At 38.0% G+C, this 16,028-nt stretch overlaps 1 protein-coding gene across 5 annotated transcripts in view; it reads right to left on the bottom strand.

The window, feature by feature from the left end:
- PEX5L (peroxisomal biogenesis factor 5-like) overlaps positions 1 to 12,050 on the bottom strand; it is a 216,942-nt gene extending 204,892 nt beyond the window's left edge. For all 5 annotated transcript variants that reach the window (XM_012639365.1, XM_012639370.1, XM_012639367.1 and 2 more), the window contains exon 1: positions 11,593 to 12,050. In XM_012639365.1, coding sequence (XP_012494819.1) covers positions 11,593 to 11,613 — 21 coding nt within the window. In that variant the 5' untranslated portion in view covers positions 11,614 to 12,050. The remainder of the gene's footprint in view (positions 1 to 11,592) is intronic.
- Positions 12,051 to 16,028: the final 3,978 nt, after the last annotated feature.

Raw genomic sequence — 16,028 nt, 5'->3', positions numbered from 1 at the left:
AGTGCAACTCCTTCCTTGGATCCCTGGAAAACTGTGCATGTGAGCATGCATGTGCACATGTGTCTGTGTGTGCGTGTGTGTGTGTGTAACTGGGGAGGTCAGCACTGGGGGTGTAAGCAACTTTTACAACTGATGTAAGCAAATGACAGGGCAGTTCCAATTGTGATGTTCTGTCATGGTCTTAGTGGTCTCAGGGGTGTGTGTGTGTTACATTATTATCAAAATCATTGTTGACAGCTAGCTGAAGTGGTGAAGAGGTGTCATGAACCTTAGAGGGATGGATTCTAATTCCAAATGACCTTGGTTAGCTGGAGATATACTTAGAAACCATTAGAAGAATCTATCATATTTCTAAATCTGCAGCCCCAGATTGTCGTCAGGCTTTAAAGAGGTTGAACCCATTAAACTGTGTAGACTGCTTTGAGAGTGGAGTGTTGGTTAATTACTGTGGCAATATAATTATAAGGTTTATAAGGTTTCCCTGTAATTGATTCCCTTTCAAATGTGTGGAAACTTCACTTGATGTGCATTTGCTCCTGAAACTCACAGGAATAGACCAAATCCTATTCCTGGGGCCATGTGTCTTAGAATTAGGGAGACCATCCCGGCTGCACTTTGGAGGCCTTATTGAGGACAGTAAGAACTCTTCTGAGCATTTCATGCATTCATTCACTCTTTCATTCTTTCTTTCATCAATTCAATCATGAGTTCATCCATTCATTCAATAAGTACCCCATTAATAGTATATACCTAGCACTACTAGTCTCCAGGGATATAAAGACATATTGAATATAGTCACTGCCACAGATGGGCTTCTAAGTAGTTCGGGAGACTGACAAAAATAAATAATTAAAGCTATCTGTTAATTATGGTATTAGCAAAGCACATAAAGGCCTAGGGAAGCAGTGAGGAAGACAGCTTTAATTCTGCACTGCTGGGTGAGGGGGTGGTGGTGCAGACCAGCACTCACTGAGAAGGTAACATTTAAGTGAAATCATGAAGGATGAGTAAATATCCAGAGCGTATGGAAGGCAAAGGTTTGGGATTGAGGAAATGAAAAGCAAAATCCAGAACTGTGAGGGAACAAGCAAAGTAAGCAGTGCCACCATTGTGAACAGCCAGGTATAACAGGCACTGCTGTGGCTAAACTCTTTCTTCCACACACGATGTGTATGAAATACTTTGCCAGCTCAATAAAAACACAAGAGCTAGCATAATTGAGAAATATTGTAAGCTAAGCCATTTATACTTCATTATCTCATCTGGTCCTTACAAAGTCATCACAACGTGTAGGTACTTTTCTTATCTCCACGTCACAGATGAGCAAAGTGGGGGTTAGAGAGAATAAGTTAGAGCAAGATCACACAGATACTATGCGGTGAAACCAGGATTTGAACTTGGGGCTGTCTGATGCTGGAGCGAAAACTCTCAACCAATATGTGTCGTTGCCTTTTCAAAAGTGAGGGATTTATTAAGTGATGTACAATGCAGGCCATCAAAAGCCTTTCAACATGCGTTTTTTTTAATTTTGGGAAGAAGCAATTAATTCAAGAAGTCTGAGCCATCAAGACCTAGCTCCCAGCTTTCTCAAATGTGAAATGAGTAAGTTGTGCTATGTGAACTCAAAAGACCTTTATACCTCGAAGATTCTATTATTTTAATTTTATCTTTCCTCAAGCTTAAGAAACTTTCTTTCTGTCTTACGTAAAGCTTCCTAAAGACTTATATAAGAGATTGCGCATCAATGTTAATGACTCAAATGCATAGGGCATCTTGATTATAATCATCCTTTGGATGAATATGAAATGATATGTGTCCAGTATTCCACATTAAATTCCTGCATATGGAGGGAAAAGATGTTCTTATCAGTAAGGTACATGATATGTATTTTAATTCCCTAATTAATGACTGAATTCTTCACACGGTTCTTTCCAATTACTCAAAAAGGAGAGGAGTGAGCAGTAGATGGACATTGATGAATGGTACAGGAATCATTATGCTCTTCTTCACTACATGATTTAATAAGCCCGTATACTCTAATTGTACTACCTTCCCCTAGCGGCCTGTATGCAATGGCAGGTAGTACCAAATAAATACAGGCTTGAAGAGAATTATTTCATCTCTTATCCCTCAACGTGGACCGGACTCTAGTCAAGATAGAGAGCTAGATGTCCATTCAATATCTAAGCATGTTAGAGTGGACATTTACCTTTTATAAAAAAAAAAAAAAACTTTCTTAATTCTAAGCGCTCTTTCTACATCTAAGAAATTGCCCACTTTTTGAGTCGTAGTTGAGAAGCCGATAGGCACTTTCGCCGACCATCCTGAAGCCAGGGTATGGATGTGTGCACAAATAGCCATACCTGCTTCCACTCTGAAATGGGATTGGGGGCACCCAGAAGCAGTCATGGTAGAGAATCTGCCTTGGCAGTGAGGGGCAGCTAAGGCTCCAACATGGGGTCTCCATGGGCAACAGCAGCAGAGGTGCAGTGGCTGAGCCAGTGCCCAGGTCTGCTGGGTCAGTGCACAAGCTCTGCTGTGCCTTGTTCTGTGAGGGCAGCAGTGGGTCCACGCTGGCCTAGCTCAAGGCTTGACTTGGGCTCTGCCCCTGCCTGTTGCCTGGTTCCTCCACCCCTAGCCTAGTTTTAGAAGTCTGTTAGTGCCCCAATGTACTCTTTTTTTACATTTAAAAAAATTTTGTATTTTGAAATAATCTCTCCAGCTTACAGAAAAATTGCAAGAATAGTACAATGAACTCCCATATACTCTTTTCCTAGATTTACCAATTTTGAACATTTTGCTATGTTTGCTTTATGACTTTCTCTCTCCTCCACCCTTCTCTCTCTCTCTTCCCCCCCCACACAATTATCATTATTTGTGAATCATCTGAGAGTAGGTTACATACACAATGCCACTTAACCCCTTCATACTGTATGTGTATGTCCAATGAACAAGGATATTCTCTTATATAGATACAGTGTAGTTATTCAATTCAAAAAACTTAACACTGATATAATACCAACCTAATCCCCAGTCTGTATTTAAGTTTTGTCAATAGTGTGTGCCAATGGTGTCCTTTATAGCAATTTTCTTTCCTAGAACAAGATCCAGTCTAGGATCATGTATTATATTTAGTTGTCCTATCTCTTGAGTCTCCTTTTAATTTGCAACAGTTTCTCAACTTTTCCTTGCTTTTCATGACGTTAATAGTTTGGAAAAACACAATCTGTTTATTTTATAGAATATCCCTTATTTTGGGCTTGTCTGAGGTTTCCTCATAATTAGATTCAAGTTGTGAATTTTTAGCATGGTTATTACTTGACTGATGCTGTCTCCAAATCACATTCCGAGGCACATGCTATCCATCTTTCCCCTATTGGCAATGCGGATTTTGATTATTTAGTTAAGGTTTGTCCAATTTAGCCTTCAAAAAGTTACTAGTTTTTTCTTTTGTAATTCATGGGTGATATTTCAATGTTATATAAATATTCTGTTTCCAATCAAATCGCCTTCCTCCTCAGATATAGCATCCATAGATCATTCTTATTTGAATCCGTTTTAACTATGATTACCACAAAATGGAGATTTTTCTATCTTCATCATTCCCTCTATGCTTATTATTTTTTCAAATATACTCTTAATAAATACCCTTTCTGCTTAAATAAGCCAGAGTTAGTTTCTGTTGTTTACAGCTAAGAACTCTGGAATGAATCATTTGTATATTTAGGCAACTGGTTCCAAGAACCTGTCAAATCAGTTCATTCAAATGTTCAATGTAGTCAGTCCATACAGAGACACCTTTAGAACAAGAAATGATACAACTTTTCATGGGACTTCATTCCACTTTTAAAACGTGCTTACAGATCAGAATTTCTTCTATTGTCAGGTGAATGACTGCTAAAACTGAACATATAAAATATCAACTAGTTATATTACAACATAAAAGCAGAAAAATATTAATTTCAGTGATGAAATGCTAAACATTTAGGTATTTGGAAATGCCTAGTGGTTTATTATAATGTTTACTTTCCATTTAGATTTTTGAATGTCATGGACATCAAAATAAAGAATAATGGTGTACTGGAAATAGTATACTGGGGTAAAGCAGATTTCATTGCAGTATTAGCTCCGCTCCACTCTACTAACCAGTGTGAGGCTTTTTGAACAAATCTATTAGCTTTTCTGGATCTCAGTTTCCTCATCTGTGAACCAAAACTTTTTCAAAGGTCCGTTAGACTAAGAATTCTATGACCTCAAAACTGAACATTAGCATAACTGTTGGAGAAATAAAGAACTGTTAACCTAGAGAATTCTGATCAGCACATTTGGATCCAAGATTATTTTGGTATAAGGACCAAACAGCTGTGAAATAACTCCCAAGTGATTCGGAGAATAGAAATGTCAGAACAATTTAGAGAACAATTTAATATAAAGAAGCTACAGAAGTTTTAGGCTTTCTGAATAGATGTCATTCCCAAGAGACAAATAATGTCACAGTGCTTGGAATTGGTCAGATCCAATCACATCTTGGATTGAATCTTGAGCAGTGTGTCTTATTTGGAGGGCCATACTTTCCTGGAGCCATTTAAACATCAGAAATGTCATTATGAGAAGCGATAGAGTGAACTGGGCTGTTTATCTTGGAGAAGAAAAGATTTAAAGGAATAAGGATATAGTAGTTCTCTAAATATTTGAAGATTTGTTTTATTTAGGTAGAACAACGTAGGTTTGTTCTGCGTTTTTCCAGGAGGAAAAACTACAATCATTTGAGTGGCCATTACAGTGTCAATATAACAAAGATGTGTTATTCGAGTATAGTTATGATAGTTGCTCTTGCCAGCTCCTCTTTCAGAGACTTCATCATGCCTCCATGATGTCAGAAAGCTACCCAAGAATGAAACTTTTTGCTAGGGTCTCAACTCAATAGATCAGGCATTGTTCTCTATGTAGAGGTTTTTCAGACCAGTGCTTCTCAAATGTTAATGTGCATATATATCACTGGGTTCCTGGAAAAGTTCAGTTTCTTATTCAGTAGGTCTGGGTTGCGACATGAGATTCTGCATTTCCAACAAGCTCCACCTGCCAAATCAAACGCTACATTCCTGTGTGATCAGAGGATATCATTCAGGGTGGGCATGCGTCTTACAGTTAACACCCATGTGAAAGGAGGTGAAGGGATGCTTTGTAGCCCTAGCAGCTTCATTTGCTCACGGTGTTTTAATTTTTATTTTTTCTTATTTCCTTAGGGAGTTCCATATTTTCTGACCTTTTACCATTTCTGATCACTTTGCACGATGGTACTGGCAAGGCTCCATCTGACGCCCACCTATATACTGTCCAATAAAGAGGGAATATTTCCCCAGGAAATGTTGGATTTTGCCAGTCATTACTTAAATTGACTACAGTCATTTTGATAGGACACGGACATGCACACACAAATATATGTAGTGTGTGGTCTTTCTTACGCTGCTTCTCACTGGATTTCTTCTACAAGCTGTAATGGTCTTGGAACAAGGGACTGTGGGTGCACAGAGTCACTGTTCTCTGCTTACTCATCAGCTCTGCCTTCACCCTAGACCTCTTCCATGTGTGGGTAGGTATCTTGCCAAACTGGGTGTCACAATGGTACCTTCTTATTGTCACCACCTTGAGGAAACTTTTTGCCTTACCTTGCTATGATACCAAGGATGTACAGAACAATTCTATCCCTTTCCTAAATAATAGCCCTTCAAATACTTATATAGAATCATAATGGTCTCCCTGAGTCTTTACTTCAGACAAACATTCCCAGTTCCTTCAATCATTACGTATATGACATAGTTATGAATTTCTCTACCATACCAGTTGCTTTAAGAACCACAGGATTTTTAAGAGGGTGTATGGGAGTGGGAATTTTGTGGCTCCCTAGGTAGATTTCTGTCATCATAACAGCACCAATCTTCTCTTGGAATCTCCGTGATTCATAGATCACCATATGGCATTCTGTTTGGGGAAAAATATGTTGCTACATCAAATTTCACTTGCAGGGTTTGTCTGGTTTTCCAGAGGTATGTGCACATGAGCAGGGGCTTTGGGGAGTTGTGTATGCACCTGCAATGCAAACTACTTCACTTGGCTCAGGTTTATCCTTTTCAGAGCTGCTGGCAGTGTTCTGTGTGTTTCTCTTGAATGAAATGGTGGATAAACAGCTTCTTCCCATGTAAATGAGCTCATTATTTTTCATCTGTGCAATTTCTAACAGTGATTGTCTAAAAAACAATCCAAAAATATGATCTATTTAGTGAAATCTTACATAGAGTATGATATTGGTTTATCTAATGAAGTTTTAATAGAAGAAATAGTATACTGGTTACTAACTAATAAGGATCAGTCAGATATGACATTCTAAGACAACACTGGTAGTGTGTTACATTATACCTTGAGCTCTGAACAATCAGCATTTGTCTTAATATTTAAATAACAGGGTATTAACTATTAATATCTTCCTGTTTAAATTCTGTATAATATAGTAATGTAATATATACGATATAATAATCTTTCTTAGCAGACTGGGAAAGGAAGTGTCCCATTTTGTACCCCTATTAAAGGGGATGGCATAGGTGAGGTGGGATAGAAGTGGATGAGGTGGGGTGAAGGAAGGAGTCACTGAAAGAAATGTAACCCCCAATTCATAGCACTCTGGTCTCTGATCTATGGGCTACATGCTATAGTTCAAGATAATTTTGTCTTTTACAAATTCTGAATTATAAAAAGGGGGATAAGTGTTTTAGAAATTTAGCAATCTGTTTTCTCCATCAGAATATTTGAAATCACATCATTTTTTAGATGTCTCAAACATTTAGATTGGACTTAGGTCTCTTAATGAGGAAACACTAGGCTGGGGTTTACCTTTACATTTAGTGCAAGAAATACATACTGATTATCCTATAAATGTATCAAGAAATTAATTCTAAAATATAAAACCTTTTAACAGCTCTAGCTGTTGGAAACATGTGATCTCAATGAAAAGTGTAAAAAAACAGCCTGCCAGATGTTTTGACTACATGGCGCATCACATCGTAATGTTTCCAAGGTTGGCAGTGGCAATACTAGAGATTCGAAATTTTAAAATTAACAAGTTCTATTTTAACCTTTTCTTATTCTTTACTTTCAAAAATGTTTTATATTTAAAATATTTATATGCTGGAATTTTTACTTTCGAACACATGTTTTTAGGAAGAATGTTTATAAATCATAAATAAAATTAACAAAGACCATATTGTGTTTCTTACACAATATAAACTGTTGGCCAATGTGGCTGGGGAATGAGATTTTCAGGTTAATCAAATATTCTGCAAGATTACACCATAACTATTATGATTTTTAGGTGTTAAAAGCTCAATATTACACCCACAATAAACATGATTTATTTGTGAATATAAAGGAAGGTCCTTCAGAATCTTCCTGGAGCTTGTGTCATAATTTGGAGCATCAGCTTAACTGCATATGAATTTACTTCCATAGAATTATATTTAATATTTCAGGCAATAAATTCATTATATTAATGCTCATCATTACTTATAGAATGACTTTTGGGAAAGGAAGCCAGGTGCTATTTAAACTGGGGAGTTGAGAAAGGGGATGGCAGCAGCTACCACTGACCAACCCCAAACACAAAACAATACAACCAACCCCAACATTGATCATTGTCCAGAAAACATCATCCCTGCTGCCCACCCCCAAACTAATCTCAAAGATTCTCCTCTGAAAATGCAAATACCACTGTGGGGTGTGTGTGTGTGTGCATCGTTGTGTATTGGTATTAATTATATATCTTTGTTAGTAGTTAATGCCTTAACGATGGGTTAATATTAATAAAAAACAGGCACGGCATAGAAAGGGTGGCATCAGGAAAAAAGTGGATCTGTTAGAGAGGTGGAAGTCTCCAAGATAAATATCATCTGCTTTATAGTTTTACTGAGGGTCTCAGTTATGACAAGCTGCTGTTGAGGGTGTTGAAAATAACATTCTATACTCTTACCGTGGATTGACATCTTACGTGCATTTTTTCTAGTGAACTTAAATAAATATCCGGTGGCCAGATCTAATGTGTTAATTTAAAATTTAAATTACCTAAGCTGCTCCTCCTCATGAAGATTTTACGAAAAAGTTTAAGTAAAGTCATAAATAATGACAAACATGAAACCCCTCCGGGGGCAAACAAAATGGATACTTTTAGAGCCGTTAATAATCTTATAATTTTTGTCATTTAAATTTTCTTTAGTTTATGTCTTGTAAAGCTAGAGAGTGTGGAATAATTCCTTAGACAGCTTGAATAAGTAAAAAGTGCCTGTTTTGAATGCCTATAATAAAGATAAGTTACAATTACAAATAGATTTTTTTGTTTGCCTTCTGAACTTTCTTTTATAACCAAAAAAATTACTGAGAGTTCTTCAATAACAGTAAAAAATTCTTAGTTCAAAACTGAAATTATATTGCTTTGTATTTATATTGTCCCAGGAAAAAACAAGTTTGGTTAAGAAAATATTCTGAGAAATGTAATAATTTTGCTCGACCTGGCAGTGTTAACTCATATGCACACATGCAAATAAGCATCTCAGCTCTGAGTGTACAGAAATATTGGTGGAATCAAGACCGTAGATCATCTATGAGCAATAGAGAATTTTGTCAGAACTGATGCTAAAGTATTATTTAATCATTATTGGTCCCCTTGGTCAAAAGGGAAAAGAAGTAAATCTAAAACAGTCACTAAAGAAACAACCTTTGCTCAAGTTACTGGGGTGATTAATTCCCCTTGGAAATAATTGGTGAGGCAGTTGGAAAACAACACAACTCCAGGACCTGCTCCTATGAAATATACCTGTGGCATTTACAATGAAACCAAAAAATATATGTTACTCTATGTTCTGTTTATGTGCAATAGATATCAATTTTTATCTTCTAATGAACCAGCAGAACAAGCCAAATGTTCACTTTTAAAAGTTTGTGTCTTCTAAAATGAATTCATATTCTACCATAGACCAGATGAATTAGCCATATGTATAAGAATTAATAGACTTCATTTGCAAAATCATTAAGTTGCAAAAACAGAGGCACCACAGGGGTTTTAAATTAGAATATTTTTAAAGGATTCATGTGAACACCTGCCCCACTCCAGATTGCTTATTTACAAAACACTTTATTTTAAAATCTCTTGGATAGAGAAAAGAGAAGAATTAGAAGGCATAGCAAATGATTGCAAACATCTCTGTTTCACTCCTGTTTTAAGGTATCAGCCAAACAACACCAGTGTTTCAAATAAACTTCAAAGCTGGCAGAAATATTAGTAAATCTGCTCATCCCTGGTCCACTTTACCAAGTATGTATACAGATTTTTAATTACAAACATTTTGGAGTGTTTGGACTATGTTTCTTCTGATCTGTGATTAGAGTCAGGTACACAGAGGAAGATGATACTATCTCTGATAAGAAAATGTTCTTTAAACTAAATATCCAAACACAACAGAAATTTCATCTATATGCTAAATAATATAGTTTGGTGAAGAGATTGGTGAAGAGTTTAAAAATGTAGACAAAGAAGCATATCAGGGTATAATAGGTGTTATTTTTGGTGGGGGCATTCCCATTCAGATGATATTATTGAACAGCTACTAAACATACCTACCAAGGCCTTGGACATTTATGTCTAATATTAATGGTCAATAGTAAATAGGAGAAAAGTATTGCACTCTGAAATTTTGGCAAGCATATCGATTACAGTCTTTATTTAGCAATGTTTTCAAGTTAAGCTTGGCAGCAAAAATTTGTGAGTGTTACCGCAAGCCATCATATTTGCTGTTACAGCAGTGCACAAGCAAAAAAAATTAAGTTGGGAGGATATTCAGAGTTTTATATTTTGTCTATTCTTTCAAAGTAAAATTAAACCTTCAGACATTGTTCTAGGCAATTCAAGTTTCAAAAACATACTGGTTTGAAATATTCAGAAAATTGAGTTAAAATTGTTTTGGGGTGCATGGATTTGCCAGATTATTGCTTCAATTCTTTATTGACAGTAACATATTTTTTAAACAAAAAAAATCATAGAAAGTTTTTGTAAATTGCTTTAAGTAGTTGACTGTCAATTTTGTGTGAATTAGCAATTTTATGAGGATTGGCTCTATTTATTAAAATTTTCTTATTTTACCCTTGTGAAGAAACTGTTTAGGAGTAATCAATATATAATATATAAAATTTTAAGTATAATTCTTAGGTGAAGATAAAGTATAAAATTACAGTGATAATTTCCTGTTAATTTTTTCACAGTCTGTTTGAATGCTTCTTTTTACTAAACTTTCCGGTTGGTGTAGCTTTTATAATAAACATACAGATCATATTTGCTATATATATTTAAAAATATACTATAGCCACTAATTGTTGTCTATCAAATGTGATATAATTCCATTGATGATTTTGAAAACAGGATGATGTTAGTAATATAGGAAATGCTTTTGGAATTCTGACAGTGCATATTCAGAATTCTTATAAAATTTAGGAATACAATACTGTTTTCTGTAAAGGTAAATTATAGTCCAAAATAATTTCCCTGAGACCTGGAAATTAAATATCAGGTAATACTAAGTCACGAATGCAACAACACAGTTATCTATTCCTAATTGCTCTAAAAGACACAGTAGCAACATTCTCAATATTCACATGTTACACACCAGGATAAAGGCACCACATATGATGACTGTATTTGACTATCTTAGGAACGGAAAGGAAGCTCAAACATCAAATCTGATGACTAAAGTATTTAGGGGCAAGAAAAAGATCTCAGTTCATACTTTAGGAAGCTGAGTTAGTATTTCATCTTTCTCCCAAAGCATACATCTGCCTTTAAAAGGAAGAACCAACCATATGAATGAGAACTGGAGTCAAGGTTAAAGTAATCTTGCCTAAGAGAGTAGAGTGTTTGCATCGGAAAGAAGCCGCGGCTCAGTTGAGATGAACATTAATAACAACCAGAGGCAGCACTTCGCCTGAAAAACATTAGAGCCTCTTGGACATGTGTTTGAAATTCATCCTCCCAAGTCATTCTGTGACTATTGGGATAGGAGACAATGTCCCATCATGTGCAAGGGGAAAATACAGCACAAATCATTTTTAAAAATAACACTTAAAAAATAGGAAAGTGGCAAACTGTTTTAACTGTCAAGAAACCTTTACAGATGGGTAAAGCAAAAGCTTTGTCTTTCCTATTATTGTTTGCCCTTCAGTTGACATACATGCCGAGATGCATCAATAGGATTACAACGGAAACACGGTCATCTCCAGGGTTTCCTCTGTTTGGATTCCTTGATCGTGTTTAAAGAAACAGGCTCAGGGAATGCACAGAAAACAAACTTCCCCAGTGGAAGTTCTGAGGTCTTTCCTCCCCTTCTCCCACCCACGGAAACCCATCCAGTTTTACTGGACAGAAATGTCACGGTCATGTTGCACCACTTCACTTGTTGAGTTCTGTGGAGGCAGCACTTGACCACAGTAACTTGCTGAACCGCCCTGCTCTTCAATGAGCCCCCAAGATTTCTTTCCAGCTTTATAGAAATGTCTTACCTGCATGTGTCCCTGGTACATTCTGCTTCGGCTTCTTCAGGGCTCCCTGAGGCCGCCGGATGCTTTTCCCCAGTGTTTACTTGCACACCAAAAGAGAGGAGAAGGCAGCGTGCACACTGGGTTCTCAGAGGGTGCCCCTGAGCCCCCTGGACGCTCCAGGAACCCCGCCGGCCGGCGGCCCCGGGCAGCGCTGCGGACTGCCGGGAACTGTTCTCCGCTCGGGTGCTGAAAGCGGACACGGGAGAGCGCGCGGAAGAGGCGAGGAGCCCAGTCGGCCACGCTCTCCCGCAGGCGCAGGTCCTGCTCTCTAAAACTCACTCCTCCACTGAACTCTTTCTCGCTTCCTGCCAGGCTGCCTCATGTCTCTCTCACTCTCCTCGCCGCCAACCCCCTCCTTCTCCCGGCCCTGACGTGAGCGCCTACACCAGCCGCCGCAGCTGCCGAGCGGGGCGCGCGCCGCCCTCCCGGCCGCGTCCCTGCCGAGAGGCCGCGGGGCCGGACACGCGCGCGCGTTCCCGGTGGGACCGGGAGCGGCCCGAGGGCGGCTCCGGGAGGTGCGCGCTCCCCCGCGCGCATACTCGGGGTGCGCGCGCGCGGCGGCCGGCCAGCTGCCTGCGGGCGGTGGTCGCGCTTGTTAAACGCCTGGCGCTTGGCGTGCAGGTGCGGCGTCCGCTTGCAGGGCGATCGTAGTGGAGTGTTGGCCAGCTGGAAGAAAAGTGGAAGGAATGCATTGTCTCTCTGGGGGCCATCCCTACCAACCGAGCCTGTTATCCTACAGACAATAGGCTGAGTGTGGGGCTTTCCGAAGAGTTTACTTCGGTTCTGATTCAGCCCTTCCGAGTTACCTCCGTATCACCCACGGAATAAGGACTCTCCCCACCACACTCGCCCCCAGTTCATCGCTTAGCATTCTATTTAAAATTGCAAACCCCACTGCCTAAGGACTTTCAACGCTTTGTTTTTCTCCCTAACAGGAACATCATCTAACATCCTGTATATTTTCCATATTTATTTTATTTATTGTCTGTCTCTCCCTCTGTATAATGTTACTTACATGAGATCAGGGATATTTTTAGGGGAAGAGAGGAGGGTCTTATCTGCTTTTGCAAAGATGTATCCCAGCACGGTGCAGCATTTAGTACTTCCTGGCACATGGTAGGCACCCAATATTTGTTGAATTAATGGATCTTTGCTACATAATATATTAATATAAGTAGAGTGCATTTAAATATGTCTCAAGTTGAAGAGACTAGATAGTTTGATGTCCTCTAGATGTTAAATGTGTATATGTACACACACAGACACCATGCATGGGCTGGAGTGTGTGTATACTGTGATTGCTTAGTTTGTTGGTAAAAAGATCTCCAGTTATACAACATGACTCCCAAATTATGTACAGTGTGATGTAATTTCCAAAATATTGCATATAACATAATATACTTTTCATGAAAAGTTAAAAAAATGAGACTATAAACTCCCTAGGAATATAAGTATGTATTCTTATATATACATATATACATACAACTATATGAAAAGGAAAGCAGTGGAACAATGAATATAGTATTCAGATTTTGGTCACAGTGGGTGAAGGGAGGCAGGGGAAAGGTACGGGAAACATTTTATATGAAGGTTAGTTGTCAATGACTTAGCTTGTGTGTTGGGTGGTGATTCATGAGACATTCATTACCCTATTAAAATTACCGTGTCACTAAATAAAACAGAACCATGTGTGGACCAATGAGGAGAATGTGAAATGAACCAAAGAGATTAATTCAATTCAATGCATCTTAGGGCCTAAAACAACCAACCAACTAACCAACCAACCAACCAGCCAATTGACCAAATAAACACCAAAGGACTAAGACGTATAGGCAAGAGACATAGTTTCCTATTAGACTCCACCAGTAATTAATCTTGGACAATTTCCTTTTACTACTTTGAACTTCAGTTTTTTCATGTTTAAATTCTGTATGATAAAATCACTGTTTTATCCTGAAAATTAAGATATGTCCATAATCACTGTAAACTGTAGGGTACCATCCAGTTCTAAATGTCCTTGATAGGAGGACAGAGCACAGGACTAGGAGTCAGCAGGAAGAGGTGCTAGTTCCATCTTGCTACCTCATGCTCTCTTGGGCAAGACCACCAAATCTGTTTCCTCACTTTTGAAGTCAGGCAAATATCTGCCCAGGTTGCTGCACAGAGCTGCTGAGGACTGAATGCAGGCAACCGAAGCTGTAAATTACAAACCACCATATATGAGTATGTAAACAGATTTTTTTTCCAGTCTAGAAAAGATGATGGTTGATTTCCTGAGACCTCAAGTACTGCAAATTTTAAAATGGGATTATTTGTTATAACGTACTATCATGTTGATTTAAAAACCTTGGGGAAATTCCAGTGTTTTGATTTGAAAGTGCTAGAAATCTTTGAAGTAACAATGGGGCCAAAGTTTTCCAATTTATTATATGCTTTTTATTATCTAATGGCAAATTCAAGGAGCCAACAACCATAAAAGCATTTAGGCCAGCATGGCCACCACGTGTAGTTGAAGCTAGAACTCGATATATCCTCTTTTTAAACCCAAGAAATTTATTTAGTGACCCCCATACATTCACAAAAATCTCAGGAAATGAAAGATCACCTTTGTGAAGCATTCTTCTTCACATTCATTCATTTTGTTACAAGATAAACTGAGGCATGCTAAAATTTTAAAGAGTTTTTAGTGCAGACAGCTATTCATGAATCAGACAGCAGCAGACCACAAGCAGTTGGGAGCTCTTGTAGAAGTGGTTGAAGGGAAAGCTTTTATAGGGTGAATGTGGAAGCAAAGAAAACAATTATTTCATTGGTTAAAGTGGAATAGTGCCTTATTTGGTTCATTCTGATGGAAAATCTGTAGTTAGAAGTTAGTTGATGGTTTCTGATTGGTTAAGCTTTACTCTCCTAGAATATTTTCTAGAATAGGAATGAGATATAGATTATCTTTATTTTCCTCAGAAACAATGCATGCCTTAAAAATCTAGGTCCAGAAAATATTTCTCATTTTGTGATTAAATTCAAAGACTCTCGTTACTCAAAATGCTGTGGACCAGCAGTGTCAACATCGCCTGGGAGCTTGTTAGAAATGCAGATTCTTGGGCCCCATTCCTGACCTGTGGAATTGGGCTCTGTATTTCAACAAGATCACCAGGTACTTTGTATGCACCAGAAAATTTGAGCAGCATTGTGGCCTAGGAGTTTTATTTATTCATGTAAATGTGTGGCAAAGCTAGCTCTTGCCTTTTGCAATGAGCAACATCAGTACCAAGAGAAAAGCACAACGCATATCCTTCTCCATTTATAAATAATCTCACTGCATTTTGAGTGGCCAGTGGACTTGACATAAAATCATAGCACATTCAGCTTTCTTACAGCAAGAAATGTGCTAACACCACTGCAATTTTAATCACTGTAATACAATTAAAGAGTCGAGAGGTAGCAGTAGAATCTACTTTGTATTGACAAAATTAAATTTTGCTTATTAGTAAGTGAATCCTGCATATTAAAATGGGTATTGAAAATTCAAGATTTACCAAATCTTTGAAAAAGCTGAGTAATAATGATGAGGTTAGTGTTCTTATGGACTTAAAAAAATCAGGGATAATAGTCTTTTGGTGATTCAACCATTCTTTTATAATATATAAATTCAAACCCGGGTGCTGAAAGATGGTGTAGGAGAGAACAAAAGTCAAAATAACTATAGACCTGAATTAAAATGACTAATTGGTTTTCATTGTTCAACCAGAGGGAGGAACACTTCGTTACAGTTTGTCCATTTGCCCTTTTTGTCTTTTTTGACACATTGAATGGGATTAGCTGGTGTGTAGGGCATTAGATCTAGGAAAAATTTGGGAAGCCCACACAGCAGACCCCAGGCTGCCAGGGGGTACTTTTGAATGAAGAAAAATAGGTGGAATCCGGTGACTGGGAGATGGCAGCAACCTCGTTCCAATGAGCAAATAAGCCGGATGCTTCAGAGTTGGGCCTCCTATTAAACCAATTTAAGAAATTACACTAAAATATTTTACATTTGTTTATTCTTTATGACAGTGTTCTTTCAGCGATCCAATATTGCTTTTAATATTAAATGTACATTCCAGAGTTTCTTAGTCCTAGCTAGAAAACATTTGAAAACAAAAATGTCTCTTGCTTTTGACTCCTTTTTAGTCTTCCCACCGCCAACCTAGCACAAAGATTCTCTAAACCTCTTACCAGTCTCAAAGCTAGTTTAGTATCCACCCATCTCCCACTTCAACCTATCATAATTAATTAATTAATTTCATAAGGATCAGTATTAATCATATTGCTGCCTAGTTCCAAAAACTTTAATGGCTTCCTATTACCCACCAACAACCAAAAACTTTAGCTTTTTATTCATAGTCATGGAACATAGT

Source organism: Propithecus coquereli, unplaced genomic scaffold (genome assembly GCF_000956105.1).
Source record: "Propithecus coquereli isolate 6110/MARCELLA unplaced genomic scaffold, Pcoq_1.0 Scaffold14, whole genome shotgun sequence".
Classification (NCBI taxonomy): Eukaryota; Metazoa; Chordata; class Mammalia; order Primates; family Indriidae; genus Propithecus; species Propithecus coquereli.
Note: the sequence above shows the minus strand (reverse complement) of the source record. Positions and strands in the feature narration are given on the sequence as shown.